This window comes from Hemicordylus capensis, chromosome 5 (genome assembly GCF_027244095.1).
Source record: "Hemicordylus capensis ecotype Gifberg chromosome 5, rHemCap1.1.pri, whole genome shotgun sequence".
NCBI lineage: Eukaryota > Metazoa > Chordata > Lepidosauria > Squamata > Cordylidae > Hemicordylus > Hemicordylus capensis.
The window spans coordinates 176327853-176345953 of NC_069661.1; the positions used below are offsets into that span (position 1 = coordinate 176327853).

The 18101-nt window shown below is 40.7% G+C and overlaps 1 protein-coding gene across 9 annotated transcripts in view; it reads left to right on the top strand.

The window, feature by feature from the left end:
• The window catches only part of IMMP2L (inner mitochondrial membrane peptidase subunit 2), a 753382-nt gene that overhangs the window by 495832 nt on the left and 239449 nt on the right, over positions 1-18101 (top strand). For all 9 annotated transcript variants that reach the window (XR_008307851.1, XM_053252299.1, XM_053252298.1 and 6 more), the window contains one exon: positions 12024-12089. Coding sequence is in view for 8 of the 9 variants with exons in the window: in XM_053252299.1 (XP_053108274.1) it covers positions 12024-12089 (66 nt within the window). In the remaining variant the exon portion in view is untranslated. The remainder of the gene's footprint in view (positions 1-12023; positions 12090-18101) is intronic.

The window sequence follows — 18101 nt, forward strand, 5'->3', positions numbered from 1 at the left end:
CGAATCTCGCCATTTTGTGAGAAAAGATGTGGCAGACCCTGCTATTGACAGTTGTTCATAATTCTCATTCAGCAGTGTTCAACATTACCTTTACCTTCTGAACTTGAAAAGAATGAAAGGATGAAGAGAGTCAAGGATATGTTATGCCTGGTTGACTGGTTAAAATTGATCCCAGAATTGGGCCTCTCTCAAGTACTTGAAATCTAAGATGTAACAGAAACGTCCTGTTGTAGGTGGTCCATGGCAGCAATGAGAAATGAAGAGTTGATGCTACAGCATCCAATATCTGATTGTAAAAATGCAACCCCACAGAAAGGGTTCACCCAGGTACCAGACCACAGCTTCGAGGTGATTGGGGAGGCCACTAATTACCAAAGTTGTAGCAAGGAAGACTTTTAAAAAGGCACACTTATATCGCTTACCATCTATCATTCATCTATCTCTCTATCTCTCTATCTATCTATCTATCTTAGGCGTACCCATCACTAATCCCATGTGTGGCAGCTCTTGTGAGAGTTTACGAGCAGCTGCCCAGATAGCCATGGGACGGTGGAGAAAATGGCGATGTCAGCCAGCCGGCCAGTGGGCAGACAAAGAAAATGATGGTGAATGGTGGCGGCTGGCTGGCTGGCCAAAGAAAGCAGTGGGTGGAAAGAAGATGGTGGCGGCAGCGAGTGGGAAAGAAGATGGTGCGCAGGGGAGAGGGCCGGGGAAGAAGAAGGCAGTGAGGGGTGGAGGGAGAAAGTGGCGGCAACTAACTAGAGGCGCAGATGTTCTGTGCCCAGCCCAGCTAGTATTTATGTATTTATTTCTTTAACATATTTCTGTACCACCCAAAACCTGCACATCTGGGCAGTTTACAATTAAAATAATTTAAACATTAAAATCAATTGAACAATTAAAATCATTTAAACATTAAAATCATTAACATTACAATCATTTAAAACCCAACATTAAAAATATTAAAACTATAAATCTAATTAAAAGTCTGGGTGAATAAATATGTCTCCAGTGCCTTTTAAAAGTTGCCAGAGATGGAGAGGCTCTTATTTCAACAGGGAGCATATTCCAAAGTCCAGGGGCAGCAATTCCAGGGGAATTCCAAAGTCCAGGGGAAGGCCCGTTCCTGAGTAGCCTCTAGACGAGTTGGCAACAACTGCAGATGAACCTCTCCAGATTATTTTAACTAGAGATGGGGCTCATGGTGAAGAAGATGTTCTCTTTAATACCCAGGGCCTAAGATGTGTAGGGCTTTATAGGTAATAACCTGCACCTTGTATTTTGCCTGGAAACGTATCAGTAGCCAGTGCAGTTTTTTCAACACAGGAGTGATTTGGTCTCTCCTAGATGACCCAGAAACCAACATGGCCACTGCATTCTGTACTTACTGCAGTTTTTGGACTTACATACAAAGGCAGCCGTACATAGAACACATTGCAGTAGTCCAGCCTGGAGGTTACCAGCATATGTACCACCATTTTGAGATCATTCATCTCAGGAAATGGATGCAGCTGGCATATCAGCTGAACTTGATAAAAAGCACCTCTGGCCACCGCCTCAACCTGGGACACCAGGGAGAGGTTTGGCTCCAGAAGCACCCCAGACTGCATACCTGTTCCTTCCTGGGGAGTGTGACCCCATCCAGAACTGGAAGATCAAAATCGTCTTTTTGATCGAGTTCCAGCCCTGCACAATAAGTACTTCCATCTTATCTGGATTATTTTCTGGAGTTGATTATCCCAATTCTCCACCATAGTGTCGACTATAGAAGTGCAGCAATGCTGTGTCTCTCCAAGAGAAATGTTTAAGTTGCAGAGCACTATGAAATAAAACTTCCTAACGTTTGTAAGAAAGCAAAAGATACACAGATATTCTTAAGTACATTAGACAGTCTACAAACAGCTAGCATTGATAGTCTGTTAAATTGATGTCATCGTGCATTTCTTTATGCATCTGTCACCTTCACCTAATCTGATCGCCACCTAATATAAAGGGTTTGAAAGGGTTGCAGTAAATTAAAATTCACGTATATAAACTGGTGAATTAAAAATAGTTTTAAATGTATGAAATCTATACAGGACTAAACCTAATCTCCTGTTCGGCTTAACTCAGGCAGCTAGAAACATGGTCAGTAAAAGGGGCTTGTAAAGATTTCAAAAGATGCTTGTATTTTTGGTGAAACTTTGGTAGTGACTATCTGGAGTGGAAGTACAACAATTTTGGATTAGCTGCTAGAAATGTTTCTTTGCAGCATGATTCTAGTGCTGTTTATTGGATTGGATTGTTGAGAGAAGGACTTGCTGATTGGTTTTGGAGATCATGATGGAATATAGTGGGGGGGAGGAGGTGTTCTTTGGGGCATATTGGCCCAATCCATTTTTAAATGGCATTGTATGATTCTTGATATTGAGCATACCAGTGTAAAATCGTCTCTTTGTTTCCTGCTTTTACCCATGAACTCTATGTGCCCTTTTAAAAAGAACTTGCTTTTATGATGTAGTCATAATTTAGACTGACTTATGATGGAACAAAAATCTAATTTCTTTGTACTTCAGACAGTAAAGTACTAATGTATGTTGAAAAATATAATTGCATTTCCTTCACTGTTGGATCCGACTATCATCTCTGACCATTATCCAGGAACTTTGGGTTGCCATCTCTTTTATTAGTACAGGAGACTGCCTGCCCAGCAGGAAACGGGCTCATTTAGCATTTGAAGATATTTCCTAAATCCCTTTTGAGAGTAAAAATGAAGCAACTGCCTTCCTTTCCTAAGCTGAGATCTGTCACTGGACCTCAACAGGCACCTGGATATCGAAAAGTGTAGTAACTTCTCACTTCTAGCCTCCCAAGCATAAATTGCTTGAGGTGACTATTAGAGAGTAGAGAGTAGAAAAAAAGACTTAACAAATGAAGAAAAGGATGAATAGAATCTAAAACCAGAAAAGTGGTACTACTATAAAAGTGTCATGATTAATAAAACGTTAATAAGCTTTTGGGGAATTGCTAACTGCATCTGAGTTGAGTTGTGTCTATTCAATATACTTAAATAAGTGTCAGCTCTTAAATAGCTGTTTAGAGCCCATTTGAACATATTCTTTGCAATTTCCTCTGTGTGGAAAAAAGTGGCATTTTAAGCAGAATGTGGGGCACTGGTGCTCTGGAAGTGGACTGCACAAGAATAGTCAGTCTTTATTAATACAGCCAATGGCCAGAATTACAAAAATAAAATCATTTAGAATTAACAACTTCATTCCGAATAACACCGCAAATATAACAGAATTTAGCAACATTGAGTAAGTTCTCCTCTTTACAATCCTTTAAAATTAAATTTAAATAATCAGTTTCAGTTAATCCTGGAAACAGGATAAGTTGAGGTGAAATGTATTTCTTCCTAATATCACTGTAAAATTGGCAATACAAAAGAACATGAGCCGTCGTCTCAACTTCTCCGGATCCACACGGACAAACGCGGCAATGATAAGGAATATTTTGGAATCTCCCCTGCAGCACAGCTGTATTCAAGGCGTTACAACGGGCCAAAGTTAAAGCCCTACGAAATTTAGGTACTGTGAGAAGAGATACATATCTGGCTGGGGAATAGCTTACGGTTTCGACATTCAGGAAAACACCCCTAGGAATTAAACTCCTGTCAATCTGAGATTCCATATCGAGAATCCTTTCCTTAAGTCTGCCCCTAGCCTCCTCATAAGGCAAACTAAGAATGGCTGCAGGTGAAAATCCATAGTACTGCAATCTCGCTTCAATAGCTTCCAACCAGGCTGAGCGATAAGAATCTTGAAAAATCAATGAGACAATACCAATGGGCCTAAACATCAATTTGAGCCAATAGCTCAAAATGAAAAGCCATGCCCAGGCTTCAACTTTAATCAATCCTGCCTCAAGGCGCAGCACTACTCTGAGCACACAGCCAGGTACTTGAAAGATGTTTTTCAGAAAGGTTGATTGTATTGCCTCAACTTTCTCGAAATTGGAGTATAGCCCCAACTGAACACCATACAGTAGTTGAGCCCTTACCTTTGCATTAAATAGTTTGATGGCTGCTGGGACATACTGAGCACCTCTAGAGCGGAAAAAGGACTGGATCAAATTAGCACTTCTTCTTCCACTCTGGATAACATAATCTCTGGACTGCACAAGACTGGGGCAAAGGTCCTATGCAGGGGCGTGGGGACAATGGAGCGGGCTCTGGGGGACTGCTGGCTTTCCCTCCTGCCTTGCTAAGAGTGAGGCAGAGAGGGAACAAAAACCAAGCCAGCCAGTGAAATGCTGGTTGGGAAGGATCTCTAGTGGCCACTGTGCCTGCATTCATGGTGGACTCAGGGGGCATGGTCAACGGACAGGGCATCAGCCCCATTTCTGAGTTTCACCACCCCAGTCAGAGGTTTGTTGAATCGCTGACTGGGGAGGGGAAACTTTGCAGTGGGCTGAATGTCCCCATCCTGGCACAAAGCACGCCCCCTGCATCTGACGTGGACACAGGGGCCATGGCACTGAAGAAGGGATCTACCAGCCAGTGGTGTTCTTACCCCTGGACTCTGGGGCCGAGGTCCAGGGCCTCCACACCCCCTGGGTCCCCCTGAATCCTCTTTAAACTGTCTCAGGTGGTGTGGTCACTGCTGGCCTTCACTGCGCCGGGTGGCCAAGTGTGATTATGACCTCTGCTGGGTGATTAGAGACAGAGGCGGAAGTGGGGGAAGAAAAATGTGAGATGGGAATATGTTAAGGTGTGTGTTGAAATGTTTCTGCTTCTGCATATTTGCGGGGGATTTCAACCACACAGATTTGAAGGCAGTATTCCCGAAATTTCATCAGCACATCAAGTGTGCAATGAGGGAGGGAAATACGCTTGACAACGTGTATACGAACATTAAATGGGCATTTGAGGTTAAGCCCTTGGGTCACCTTGGCAGGTCAGATCATGTGTCCCTGCTTTTGACACCAGCGTACATACCTCTCAGAAAGCAAGCCCCGATATCAACATGTACTGTTATAGTGTGGCCTGAGGGAGCCTCTCAACAGCTGCAGGACTGTTTTCAGGAGACTGATTGGAATGTGTTTGACCATCATGACCTGGAGATCCACACATCAACAGTCCTGGATTATATTAAATTTTGTACAGCTAACGTCACCAGGGAAAAGTATGTGAAGATGTATCCAAATAGGAAGCCCTGGATGACGGGGGAAGTTCGGAGGCTGTTGAAGGCCAGAAACTTTGCTTTTAGAACTGGAGATCGAGCATTGAATAGTATAGAAAGGGCGAATTTGAAGAGGGGTATTAAGAAGGCAAAAGCTGAGTATAAAGGGAAAATTGAGAATTATATGAGCAGCCATGACACTAGACAAATGTGGCAAGGGATTCAGCAACTTATTGGCTATAAATCTAACGATCCATCAACTGTAGAGAGTAGTGCCTCCCTGGTGGGGGAGCTGAATACCTTTTTTGCCCGGTTTGAGGCAACACCGGCAGTGGTTCCAGGAGTGCTGCCGGAGTCACTGTTCTTACTCCCCGAGGAAAATGTTGTTAGAGTGGAAAATGCTGTTAAAGTGGAAGAGGGGGAAGTGAGGCGGGTACTAAAGGAAATAAATGTGAGGAAGGCTATGGGCCCCGATGGAGTGGCTGGTAGGGTGCTGAGAGATTGCTCGGAACAACTGGCAGAAGTTTTTACGAAGATTTTCAATCGATCTCTGGCCCAAGCCACTGTTCCATCTTGTCTGAAATCCTCTACTATCGTACCTCTGCCAAAAAAATCTAATATAGATAGCCTGAATGACTTTCGACCTGTGGCACTTACACCCATCATAATGAAATGCTTTGAGAAATTGGTGCGGAATCGTATTATGGCTTGAGTTGTTTGCCAGATGGATTTGATTCTTATCAATTTGCATATAAGAAGAAGAGATCCATGGAGGATACTGTGGCTATGGCCTTACATACTCTCCTGACCCATTTGGAGAAACAAGGGAATTATGCAAGACTGCTTTTTGTAGACTTTAGCTCTGCATTTAATACTATTCTCCCATATAGATTGGTGCCAAAATTATTGGACCTGGGGCTTCCACCATGCTTATGCAGGTGGATACTGAATTTTCTATCAGATCTTTCTCAACGGGTCAGGATGGGCTCTCATGTCTCAACGGATCTCAGTATAAATACAGGGACGCCGCAGGGGTGCATGTTGAGTCCACTTTTGTACACGCTTTACACATACGATTGTGTTCCCAATTACCTCAGCAATAGGATTATTAAGTTTGCAGACGACATAACTGTGGTTGGTCTGATTACTGCTGGAGAAGGGGAGTCGGCCTATAGGTGGAGAGGCTGACAGAGTGGTGTAGGGAGAATAACTTATTCCTCAATTTAAAGAAAACAAAGGAGATCATTGTGGATTTCAGGAAATGCAAATTGGATTTCCAGCCACTCATTATTGAAGGGATTTGTGTGGAATGGGTTTCAGTGTTTAGATTTCTGGGAATAGAGCTGAGAGATGACCTGACATGGGGAGCAAACACCAAAGATCTGGTGAAGAGAGCACAGCAGAGATTATACTTCTTGAGAGTTCTCTGGAGGACTAATCTCTCAAGTAATCTATTGTTGGTGTTTTATCGCTGTGCTATAGAAAGTGTGTTGACTTATGGGATCTGTGTGTGGTTTGGGAGTTGTACAGCCAGAGAAAGAACACTGTTGTCCAAGGTTGTTAAGACTGCGGAGAAAATAATTGGGTGTACTCTTCCTACCTTAGATCAAATCTATGCCACTAGGTGTTATAATAAAGCTGTAGAGATAGCGCAGGATCCCATGCACCCTGGAAATGATCTCTTTCAGCTTCTGCCTTCGAGAAGGAGGTATAGGGTCTTAAAGACCAGGACCAGCCGCTTGAGAAGTAGCTTCTATCCAAAAGCGGTCTCAGCTTTGAACGCAGCAAAACACAGCTTCTGAGGGGTTTTTTGTATTTAGTTTTTAGAGTTTTTTAGTGGGTTTTTAGTGGGTTGATGGGAGGGGGGCGTATGGGTATATGTTTAGATTATTCTTGTTAGGACCTGTAGTAGTGGTTGTAGATTCTTTTCAATCTCGTTGTTCTGCACAGGACAATGACAATAAAGATCTATCTATCTATCTATCTATCTATCTATCTATCTATCTATCTATCTATCTATCTATCTATCTATCTATCTATCTATCTTTGCATAAATATATCCCGCATGTTAAACACACTGTGCTTGTCAGTGTGTGTGTGTGTGTGTGTGTGTGTATGGTTGTATAGGGAGATGGTGCTTAACTTGCAGTGGGAAGGGGTCCTTGAGCAGGGGTGAGGGAGCTCCAAAGGCCTTTAGGTCCAGGCTCCAAAATTACCTAAGCTACAGTAAGTGCATTATTAAAATGTTGTTAACTGTACTTCTGCTGGCTTAATGAATGCTTATTACACCCCTGCTAACTTGGCCACCCCTACTAACTTGGCAAAGAGGTACCTTTTAATGTGGTGATTCTCTTTATTGAGCAGGGGGAGAGTAACTGGCCCTATCCACCCCCAGCACAGTACCTCCAGTGACTGTTGTTGGTGTCTGACTTATGTTTCTTTTTAGATTGTGAGCCCTTTGGGGACAGGGAGCCATCTTATTTGTTATTTCTCTGTGTAAACTGCCCTGAGCCATTTTTGGAAGGGCACTATAGAAATTGAATTAATAATAATAATATTACTGAAACATATTCTTACACACACACACACACACACACACACACACACACACACACACACACCTTGAATAGTTCCATTGTTTTTTACCCTTAGGATAATTTTACGTGCAAGGGTTTCTTGAGCATCACCGTGCACAGACTGAGAATGCCTGATACCTACATGCTGCATTTGAACTATTCTAATTGCACAAACAGCAGATCAGTTTCTAGCAAGGTCAGCACAGATGGCACAATCTAAAAGACTAAATGGAGGAATAAAATTAGTATCTCTTATTTGGGATACTAATCTCTCTCCCTATAATTTTTGGTATAGCAGTACAATGCCAGAGTGGTGTAGTGGTTAGAGTGCTGGACTAGGACAGGAGACCTGAGTTCAAATCCCCATTCAGCCATGTTACTTGCTGAGTGACTCTGGGCCAGTCACTTCTCTCTCAGCCTAACCTACTTCACAGGGTTGTTGTGAGGAAAAACTTAAGTATGTAGTACACCGCTCTGGGTTCCCTGGAGGAAGACTGGGATATAAAATGTTAATAATAATAATAATAATAATAATAATAATAATAATAATAATAAAATGTAAATAATAATAAATGCTAATTCAGTCATGGGAAAATTTGGCACTTGGATATAGCATATATAGCATATATATAGCATATATTTACTTTCCCCAAATAAATGCTAAATTGGAATCCAAGAGCTGGTTCTGATGTCACATGGAACCTCAATTCATTTCAAGCAACCTAGGTACTTTTATTATCTAGATGCGTGGCATAGTACTAGCTGTGGTTTATTTATGGCCATCTAGCCAAGATCAGAAAGCTAGATTTAAAGTTCGTTAGAGCTACATAATGGCACAATGGGGAAATGACTTGACTAGCAAGCCAGAAGTTGCTGGTTCGAATACCTGCTGATGTTTTGGGCACCTATATTGGGCAGCAGCGATATCGGAAAATGCTGGAAAGCATTGTCTCATACTGCGTGGGAGATGGCAATGGCAAACCCCTCCTGTATTCTACCAAAGACAACCACAGGGCTCTGTGGTTGCCAGGAGTTGACACCAACAGCACACTTTACCTTTACCCAGTATATCTAGATTCTATTCAGTTCAACCTGTTATGTCCAAATTCAGCCTTAGATTAAGCCATAGGTTTTCCCTTTGACTACTGCTTCTAAGGGCTTCACAAAGATGCTTCACAAAGATGCTAGCCCAGAGCAGTCATGAAACACAAGTGCTGTAGGTTGCAAGGATTTCTTACTGGTACCCGTTTGAAAGCTCCCCTATTTTGCCTGGCAACTGTCCTCCTCTAGTCTTTGCCTTGTAACAATGTTGCTGAAATGATTCGCCACTCCTTTTAAATTCAGAGGGTTTTAGTTCAGATGTTTAAAAATCTCTACCACAAAAGCACACACAAACACATGGAGATGGGTCAGATTTATCCCATTGTGATTTGGTGAAGCAAAACTTCAGAGAAGGCTCATCAGTCAAGTAATCTGCTGAGTTACCTTTCAGACAATATATATTAAAGGGATTCCAGGTGTTTGGAGTAGTTTAAAAGTACACTTTGGGTTCAACGGGTTACTGAGGAGTGGGTAGGAAATGGTCAACTATGTTTGGTTAGTATAGCAACTGTAGATGGATGAAGGGCCAACTGGTACAGAAATAGTTCTGTTTGCTTGTGAATTGTATTCAGAGTTACAGAAGAACTTGCTGTGAACTTCACTCGCTTTCAATAGATTGCTCTTCATAGAAAGAATTAAGAAAGGAATGGTAAATACAGGGTGTTTTGTTTGTTTGTTTTGTTTAAACTAAATCCACATTTTGACCAGGAGCCAGATTCCTGTTCAACACTGAGGGTTCTCCAACACTCAGGGATATATTTTGGGAGTATATTGGGATGATTGTTCAGAATTGCCCCTATCCTGTTGCATCTCATGCAGTCCTGGTTTTTATATTGCTCACTGTTTTTAAGAGTCGGGACACAGGGATATTGCAGAGGTTAACTATGCATGGTTAGTGTCTCGCGATTTGGGAAGGGATTGGTCAAATCTTCTGTCCTTCCAAAGGAGCTTGTGCTCAGAGTCCACATAGCATTTTCTAATCAGACCAATGGTGAGAGGGTAGCTGATGAGACAATACTTTGCCAACCAGGGCAAAACAAGCTAGGATAGAAACCCAACACCTCATGGGGGAGCCGAAGAGGGTGAAAGACCCAAACGGCTAAACAAACCAAGTCTTAGTGTTGCCTGTGGTACCAAGTCTAGTTTGTTAAATAAACCTTGGTTCCACATGCTATAACATTGTCATAACAAACCTTGGTTCCTCATGATGTCTGGCCAGCCCCAAGTATAAATGCTTCTATTAGAAATGAATATTATGGTTTGAAACATTTAAAATAATTGCTTCAGCTTAATTTACAGTCTTTTTGATCGGGAGGAAAATATAATGTGTCACTACTGGCAGAAAAGTAACCACATTATCTGTGAATGTTCTCATATTGTTTTCCTTGAGGAAAGTTACATTTCCCCAAGGTCATTATGATTATTGCTGAATGGGTGCAAATTGAACCACAGGGTCAGTAGCTGCACTACAAAATGTATACGCTAATCAAGTGGAAGTGCTCTCAGGGAGGGCATTCAGAAGAACCTTTAAAATAAAGTGTAAAACCACAGAATAATTTTGAAGGGATACACTTAAAATTTGATAGCTATTTTCATTAGTGCAAATGAACCTAAACATAAAGTGACCTAAAAGCAATTTTGCTAAAAGAGTATGATTTCCAGTAAATGAAGTGAGTAAAAATAGTCTGGTCAACTTATTTCTTTTACTTATTAGCAAGAAGAAAGCAGCAGATGTCTAATCCTGTTAATAGCGGCGGCTATAGACAGTATTTCGTAAACTGCAACTCACTGTTGTGCTGGCTGACGGATGAAATCCTACTATTCTACAAGAAAATATAGTTCAAGAAAGGATTTTCAAGTGTCAGACATTTTGATTCAGTGTACCTGGCACAGCATGTATTTGCAGAGGTGCACCTAGTTAATTTTGGTGCCTGGATCTAAAGGCCTTTGGAGGTCGCCCCCTCCCCTGCAGATTAAGCACATTATCTTTGGCCGGGTGATCATACCACCCAGGTTAGACTAAAGAGGATTTGGGGGTCCCCAGGAGCTGTGGAGGCCCTGGACTTTGGCCCGGAAGTCCAGGGGTAAGAGCGCCTCTGTATATATGCAGGAATAATGCTGATCCCTTTGTTTATACCCATATAGCCAAGTGATCAACCAGTACACATGGCAGAAAATCTAATCTCACAGTTAATACCAAATACTTAATTCCACAAAATGTCATTGTGTGGTTGTGTACTGGACACTCACTAATAAGATGCTTTAAAAGCCAGCAAACAGTGGACAGTTTTATTAGCAGTTCCATACCGGCTCAATACTCTCTAGTTCTTCATCCCACAGTGCTCTCTGGCCTAATTCATTAAAAAAAAGAACAACTAGGAACAGACTAGTTTGCAAAATTTCAAAATCTTCTTGCTTAGAATCACAGAAATATTGCATCCTGATTTTAAAATAGAGCCCCATCGAACTTCACGCCACTATTCCTGTTGCTATTTATGCAGTAGTAAGTTTGTAGATGCACAATCACTTGAGTGTAAATTGCAGAACTGCTGAATGAGCACACTCTTATTTGTCATGCGCCTTCGCTCTCTCTAACCAAAATGCTTTGTGTGTGATCAAGACTTAAAACTGCTGCCGCCACCACATCATATGCTGGCATTTTAAATCATGTACTCTGCCAAGCAGTTAGGAATTCTATTTGTAAAAACAATCTTCTACTTCAAGGAGCTTTGACTGCATCAGATGATTTAATTTTCATCTCATTTTCAGTTTATCTTTTAAAGTAAATGACTGACATGAATATTTATGTATGCTATTACGTTGGCATTTAACAGGAAATCCGTCTGTACATTTAATATGAATCCATTTGCAATTATCTTTACATCATCTATAACAGGGCACTAATTTGATCACCACTATGTATTTTGTGTATTGATCTTGTGATGGCAAGAGAGTGTATGGCCTGAACCTTTGTAGTCAGCTTTGGTCTTATCACCTGTTTTATCCCACAATGGCTTAAAATGAGAATGACAGCAGTGGCTTCACTTCCGCAAGAACATGGTGATGGATGGCTCATTGGGCAGAATACTGGTGATGAGTGTAACAGTTCTTATAGTTAATTTCCCCCTCATTTTCTTAAAACGATGAGAACATTCCTGATTGAATAACCTTTCCCCCTTTTTCACAGGTCCCCGAGAAACCCGGAGCAGAAGATCATTAAACGAGTGATTGCTCTTGAAGGAGACATTATCAAGTAAGTATTTCACCCCATTGTCTCTGACTCCTCATAGCACCTTTTCAGTAGAATCTGAGTCAGTATCCTAGACAACCATGACTGTCTATCTTGTATTCTATATTATTATCATGAACATCAATGATATATCTTTTTTTTTAATGAGACAAGAATAACTACTAGACACAGATATTCACCTGTTTCTGAATCTAAACATAGAATAGCCGTTTTAGTATTTTGTTGTGTACAGTAGACAGGTTTGTAGGCCAAATGATGAGTGTAAAATTATTACAAGTTTTTAAAAATATACATTTAATTGCCTTCTTTAAGCAATCGTAAAGAGAAATGCAGCCAATATTATTTATTATTATTATTTATTCAATTTCCTCATTTCTTTTTGCAAAATTATTGCATTTCTTATTGCAATATTAATTTGTTTGGTGTTGAAAATTGATATGTTTGATAAACATAAATAGTATTTAATGGAGACATAGAGAGATTTAATATACTGGATTAATGTATTATTTTGTAGAATCAGAGTATCTTAAAAATAACATACAACACCACCACTTTAAATAAATAAGTAAAAACATTTGTAATAAAGTTATGATCGGTAAAGTGAATGTCCGTAATCAGTGGTGGCTGCAGAAATGACTTGCTGATGGGAGTGCTGGCTGTTGCTGTAAGGTGCCAGTAAGAGTATTCATTGGAAGGCAGTGATGGACGTAAGGAGTGCCCCAGTTGTATAATGTTGGCCTACAATTCCCATAATCCCTGGCTATTGATCACTGTGGCTGGGAATTATGGGTGTTGTAGTCCAAAAACAGCTGAGGGGCCTAAATTGAGCAGCCCTGATATAGTCCAAGCACATGGTTGCTGACTGAACAGTGATGTTCCCAATACATATTTACTAAATAATTGGAACAGTATTCTGATTCAGACTAATCTGATTCAGAACATATATCATATTTTCAGTTTTAAAATGCTGATGTTGCCTTTTTGACCCTCAGTAGGTTTACTGTTAGGTTTACAAACCTCAGTTTGCCCTCAATAGGTTAACAAACCTCAATAGATTTGACCCTAAATATGTTTACTCAAAAGTATGTCTTGCTGAGTACAGTGGGCCATACTCCTTGGTAAATCTGCATATGATGCCTCCTATGGTATTTAGGGAAGTAAATTTAAAAAATGTAACATACCAGATATGTACCCATCCATTCTATTCTGATTCTGGTTTTAATGTCCTTAAACTAGTTTCCATAATATGGTCGCTCTGATGTGCATTTAGAGTGCTCTGATACACAGAAATCTCTACACATCCAGGGTCTGCAGTCTCATGCATGCGTAAGAGAATGGTCTGTGCTACGTGGATACGCCATTGCATACCTTGTGTTTCCCAAATAATGCTGAAACCATTGCATGAAGCTCTGGGTGTTATTAGGGGTGTGCACGGAACCGGCTGGCCCAGTTAGGTTCAAGTCCAGACTGAACTCAAACCAGACGGGTCAAGTTCAGTCCGGCCCCCATTGAACACCCCGCTCCCCGGTCTGGTCCCGGGGGGGGGGATGTGCAATTTTTTTAATTTTTTTTTAAAAGATTAAAAAATACTTGTAGCCCCTTCAGGGGGGCTTCCTGTAGGCTGGGGTGTGTATTTGTGTGTGTGTCCGTGAATGTTCCCTCTACCCTGCCGGCCTCTCAAATCACCGCCGCAGCTGGGTAAATGCGGTATTTTTGGCCCTTTTGGGTCTCCATGTTGGCCACGGCCGCACATGCGTACATGGCCTGTGCAAGTCCTGGAATGGCCTCCGGCCTCGCAGAGGTCATTTGTGCATGCGTGGTGGCCATTTGCTGCTCTGGGAAGAGCATCGAGGTTCTAAGTTCCCTCCCTGGCTTCTCCAAGATAGGGCTGAGAGAGATTCCTGCCTGCAACCTTGGAGAAGCCGCTGCCAGTCTGTGTAGACAATACTGAGATAGACCTATGGTCTGACTAGCATGTGGCAGTTTCCTATGTTCCTATGTACTTGACACCTATTTATGATTGAACCTTTTTACATCTAGCAAATATATACCAAAAACTAATTATAGTCTGTACTGCAAAGGCTCAAGAATATACAGTAGGAAGCTCAATGGTAAATAACCCATCAGGAATAAACAAAACATGTTATATCATATAAGTACTGGCCCCAATCTAGACATCCCAGTGAAGCTAGTTGGATGGTGTCTTTTTGATGCTTGCAATAGAAGAAATCATCTCCCACACAATCAATCAATTCTTCCTTATGAACTTCTTTAAACAAGGAGGAAATAATTTAGTCAGATGCAGGGCAAAATGAGTTTCTTTAAAATCAGGTTTCCCTACACACAGCTACATAGGGGGGGAAACTAACGAAAAACACATAAAAATGAAATTTTGCTTTGCACAGTACTTTCTTTAGCAAGAAAATCATTAAAAAATGATACCACTGCAGACCATGTAATGGATAGTTCTTTTAGAAGGGATATTAAAATGTCAATACTATGTAATGTATTAAATATAAATGTTGGTACTAGAAAACCATTGAATCAGTAGAAATTAAATATTTTGAAACCAATTTGTCTTGCATGTGCTACTGAAGACATAAAAATCTATAATAACGTATAACAAATGTTGGACCATGATATATATGGCACAGAAACAAACTACATATTATATCACTTGGGGTTTTGTTTGGATGGTGCTTCTCACTGTTTTAAGCACATAAGCAATCTGCTTTAAACAATTGTGTTCATCGTTAGTATTACATTTTCATCTTGCTGTCTCTCTGGGTAATTCAGATTGGGATTTTAACCTTTGAGATTGAGAGTACCTGGGATTTTAATCCTGTGAGGTATGTTAGAATGAGAAAAAGAGACTTTTCAAGGGTATTCCCATGGGCCTCATTCATGTTACAATAGCAATTTAAAATGCTTAAATTATAGATGTCCCATGAAAATAAAAATGCTATGATTCTCAGACCTTATTTGGCAAATATTTGTACTTACATACTGCTTTTCAACAAACAGTGCTGAAATATGTATTGGCTGACAGCCAAACTAACATTTTGTGTATGCAACAGGAGGCATGATTTTTGCAGGCCTTAAAAAAAATGTCCTTGAGCACATATTTTCAGGAGGTACACAGAGGGCTGCAGAAGAAAGGTGATAAGCAAAAATCCTGCCCATGTTGTATGTGCAAAATGTTTTTCCCTGAATGCAACAGTCTGGATGTCAGGCAACATTTACAAATTCATTTTTTTAAAATGACAGATTCTTTAGTTGTCCACTCCGAAAGGATTTTAAAATATGAGTCTGCGTGGTTCACACTATAGCAGAAATAATCGGCTTCTGAAATTTATCACATAGGGTTATGAGCTTAAGTTTGAACAGGAATGAAAATTACGATTATATTTTTCATTATAGAACTGGCTGCTGTTGGTATTATGGATAAAATAATTTAGGCTGATAGTATTTTCCTTTGGCCACATGAGCAGTCACTGTAGGGGCAAAGTGAGCTGAAGGTAGTAGTTAAAGTTGTGCTAGGGAGCAGGAGGTATAACAAAGTATAGAGTCTATTGTGATAACTGTGCAGAAAGGTTTGTATCTGTCCTATACCTCCTCCACACACTGATCTAACCAATTGTTTAGGGCAGTGATGGTCTTGGTTTTCTGCTGCTACTGCTGCTGTTGATGGTCCAAAGCATTCATCATCCTTAAGATTTATTTATCTGTTTATTCATTACATTTATATCTCACCTTTCTTCCATGGAAGAAATATAGGGTTCCTAGTGATCCCCAATGACCTTCAGCCCATGACCTAGAACCAGGTGAACAGAGAGAAACAAAAGCTGGGCACTGCATCACAGAAGGAATATTGCTCCTCTATACCCTGCTTAATCCCATTGCATTGGGATTAATCCCCACCTCCAAGGAAAACCAGGGGAATTTGATTCCCCTGTGCCTTTCCATGACCCAAGAACACAGCCCTGTCTTTGATGGAGTCCCCTGAGAACTTGCCTGTCCTAGCAGAGTGCTCTCTCTCCCCCCGCCCCAATCATTTGACAAGCCCTATTCAAAATAGAGAGCCTTCCTATGGAATAGGGAGGGCCAGTTTACTCTGCCAGGACAATAGCTATAAAAGCTGAAAAAAATCAGTCACTAAACTCCAAAACTGCTCAACAGTGAGTCATTTGCATCAAAGATAGAAAATGACCCTGTTTGCCAACAAGTTGGGCTTGTATAGGTACATTTTTATCATACAGTTTACTTTGCTAAACTTTGGAAAAGTCAAGCTTCTAACTAAATAATAAGTAAAGTAAAATTCTGAAATTCCATCTATGCCCTAAGCAGCATTTCTGGTGAGTACGTTTCAATTTTACATATAGCAAAAAATAAATTACTGCTAAATCTTTCCTTATACCACAAAGGGCAAGTGATACATGCTGAAACAGATTTTAATGGAAGTTTCTGTAATTGAAAACCAAAGCGCAGTGACCTACTATTAGAGGCTAATAAGTGATAGGATTTTTTTTTCAAAGAAAGGAATATATTGGCGAATGAGGCAATCAATGTACGGATTAGACATAGGTACCGTATATGCTAAAATAAAAGGTGACCTTTTATGAATATTAGAAGATAGTTTTGACATCTGAGAGAGTTAATCAGAATTTCAGCACTAATGAAAGTGACTTTGCAGATCAACATGAAAGTGCCAGCAAAGCCTCAGAAATGGAATGCAGCATGCAATGAAATCTGGCAGAAGGGCATGTCCTTAATTTTGGGATATTACTATCCACATCTTTGTCATGTTGCCAATGTAATATAGATACAGAACAAGCATGTGGAAAAGCAGGATTTAGGGTCTGAAGCAATAAAAACCATTCTAGTGTTTCTAAACCTCACACAGTTGTTAAAATTTTAATTAAACAGGTTTACAAGTAAGGAAAGAGAGGCTAAGTTCATAAACGAGACAGATATGCTTTGTAAATGAAGAAGAAAGCTAATTAAACCAAGCATAGCAGCATAATATTAATTTTTAAAAGCACTCCTAGCATATTTGTAGTAAATCTTGCCATGGCTACTGCATATTTCCTAATGAGTTATTCTACAATTTTAAGTTCAGCATATTTTCTGCCAAGTTTTCCTTGCTAGGTAAGAAAATTGTATCCTTAGGCATTATGCTAATATTTATTTCAGCACAATTAACTCTTTGAGCCCTCCTGACAAAAGAGAAAGCACAATGCTAATATTCCAGTATGTGCCTGAGACATAGAAATGTTTGGATTCCAATATAGCCGCTTTCAAGGTAATTCACTATGTTCTCTTGAGATTTCAAGATGTCAGATTCAGGACTTCTGGCAGGACCCTGGGCAACATGGAGAATGCAGGCATTTCCACATGCAAATAGTAACCCCGCCCCAGCCAAAATAAAATACCATGAGCCCTTGTGAGTTTTGGAGATTCCACCTGCCTGCCTTGGGGGTGTGCTCAAATAGGTCTGTGGCACCTAAGAGCTTGACATCTTCCAACCCACAGAGCCCCAAGATGTCTGTATAGCATAGCTTGGATGTGGAGGACTTCCTGCACTTGCCAGCAATGCAAATTTACTCATTTAGATGACAGAACAAGAAGGATGAATTTTTCCCTAGTGTGGGTGTTCTTCAGGGAACTCTCCCCCACTTCTGGGACTTTTAGCTACAGTTATAAAGCAGGCAGTTTCCCCAGAAAGTCACAACCACAGGCTTAAATCAAATAAAAAGTTGCTTTATAGAATACAATGTAAGTATTCTACTATGAGGGAATTCCCATGTGACCTGGACACTCTGGTGGAAGTGTGCCTGGCCTCAGTGCTTTACCGCTAAAGGGAAAGTGTGCCGTCAAGTTGATTTCGACTCCTGGCACCCCCAGAGCCCTGCGGTTTTCTTTTGGTAGAATACAGTTTACCATTCCCTCCTCCTGTGCAGTGTGAGACGATGCCTTTCAGCATCTTCCTATATCACTGCTGCCCAATTGCCCAAT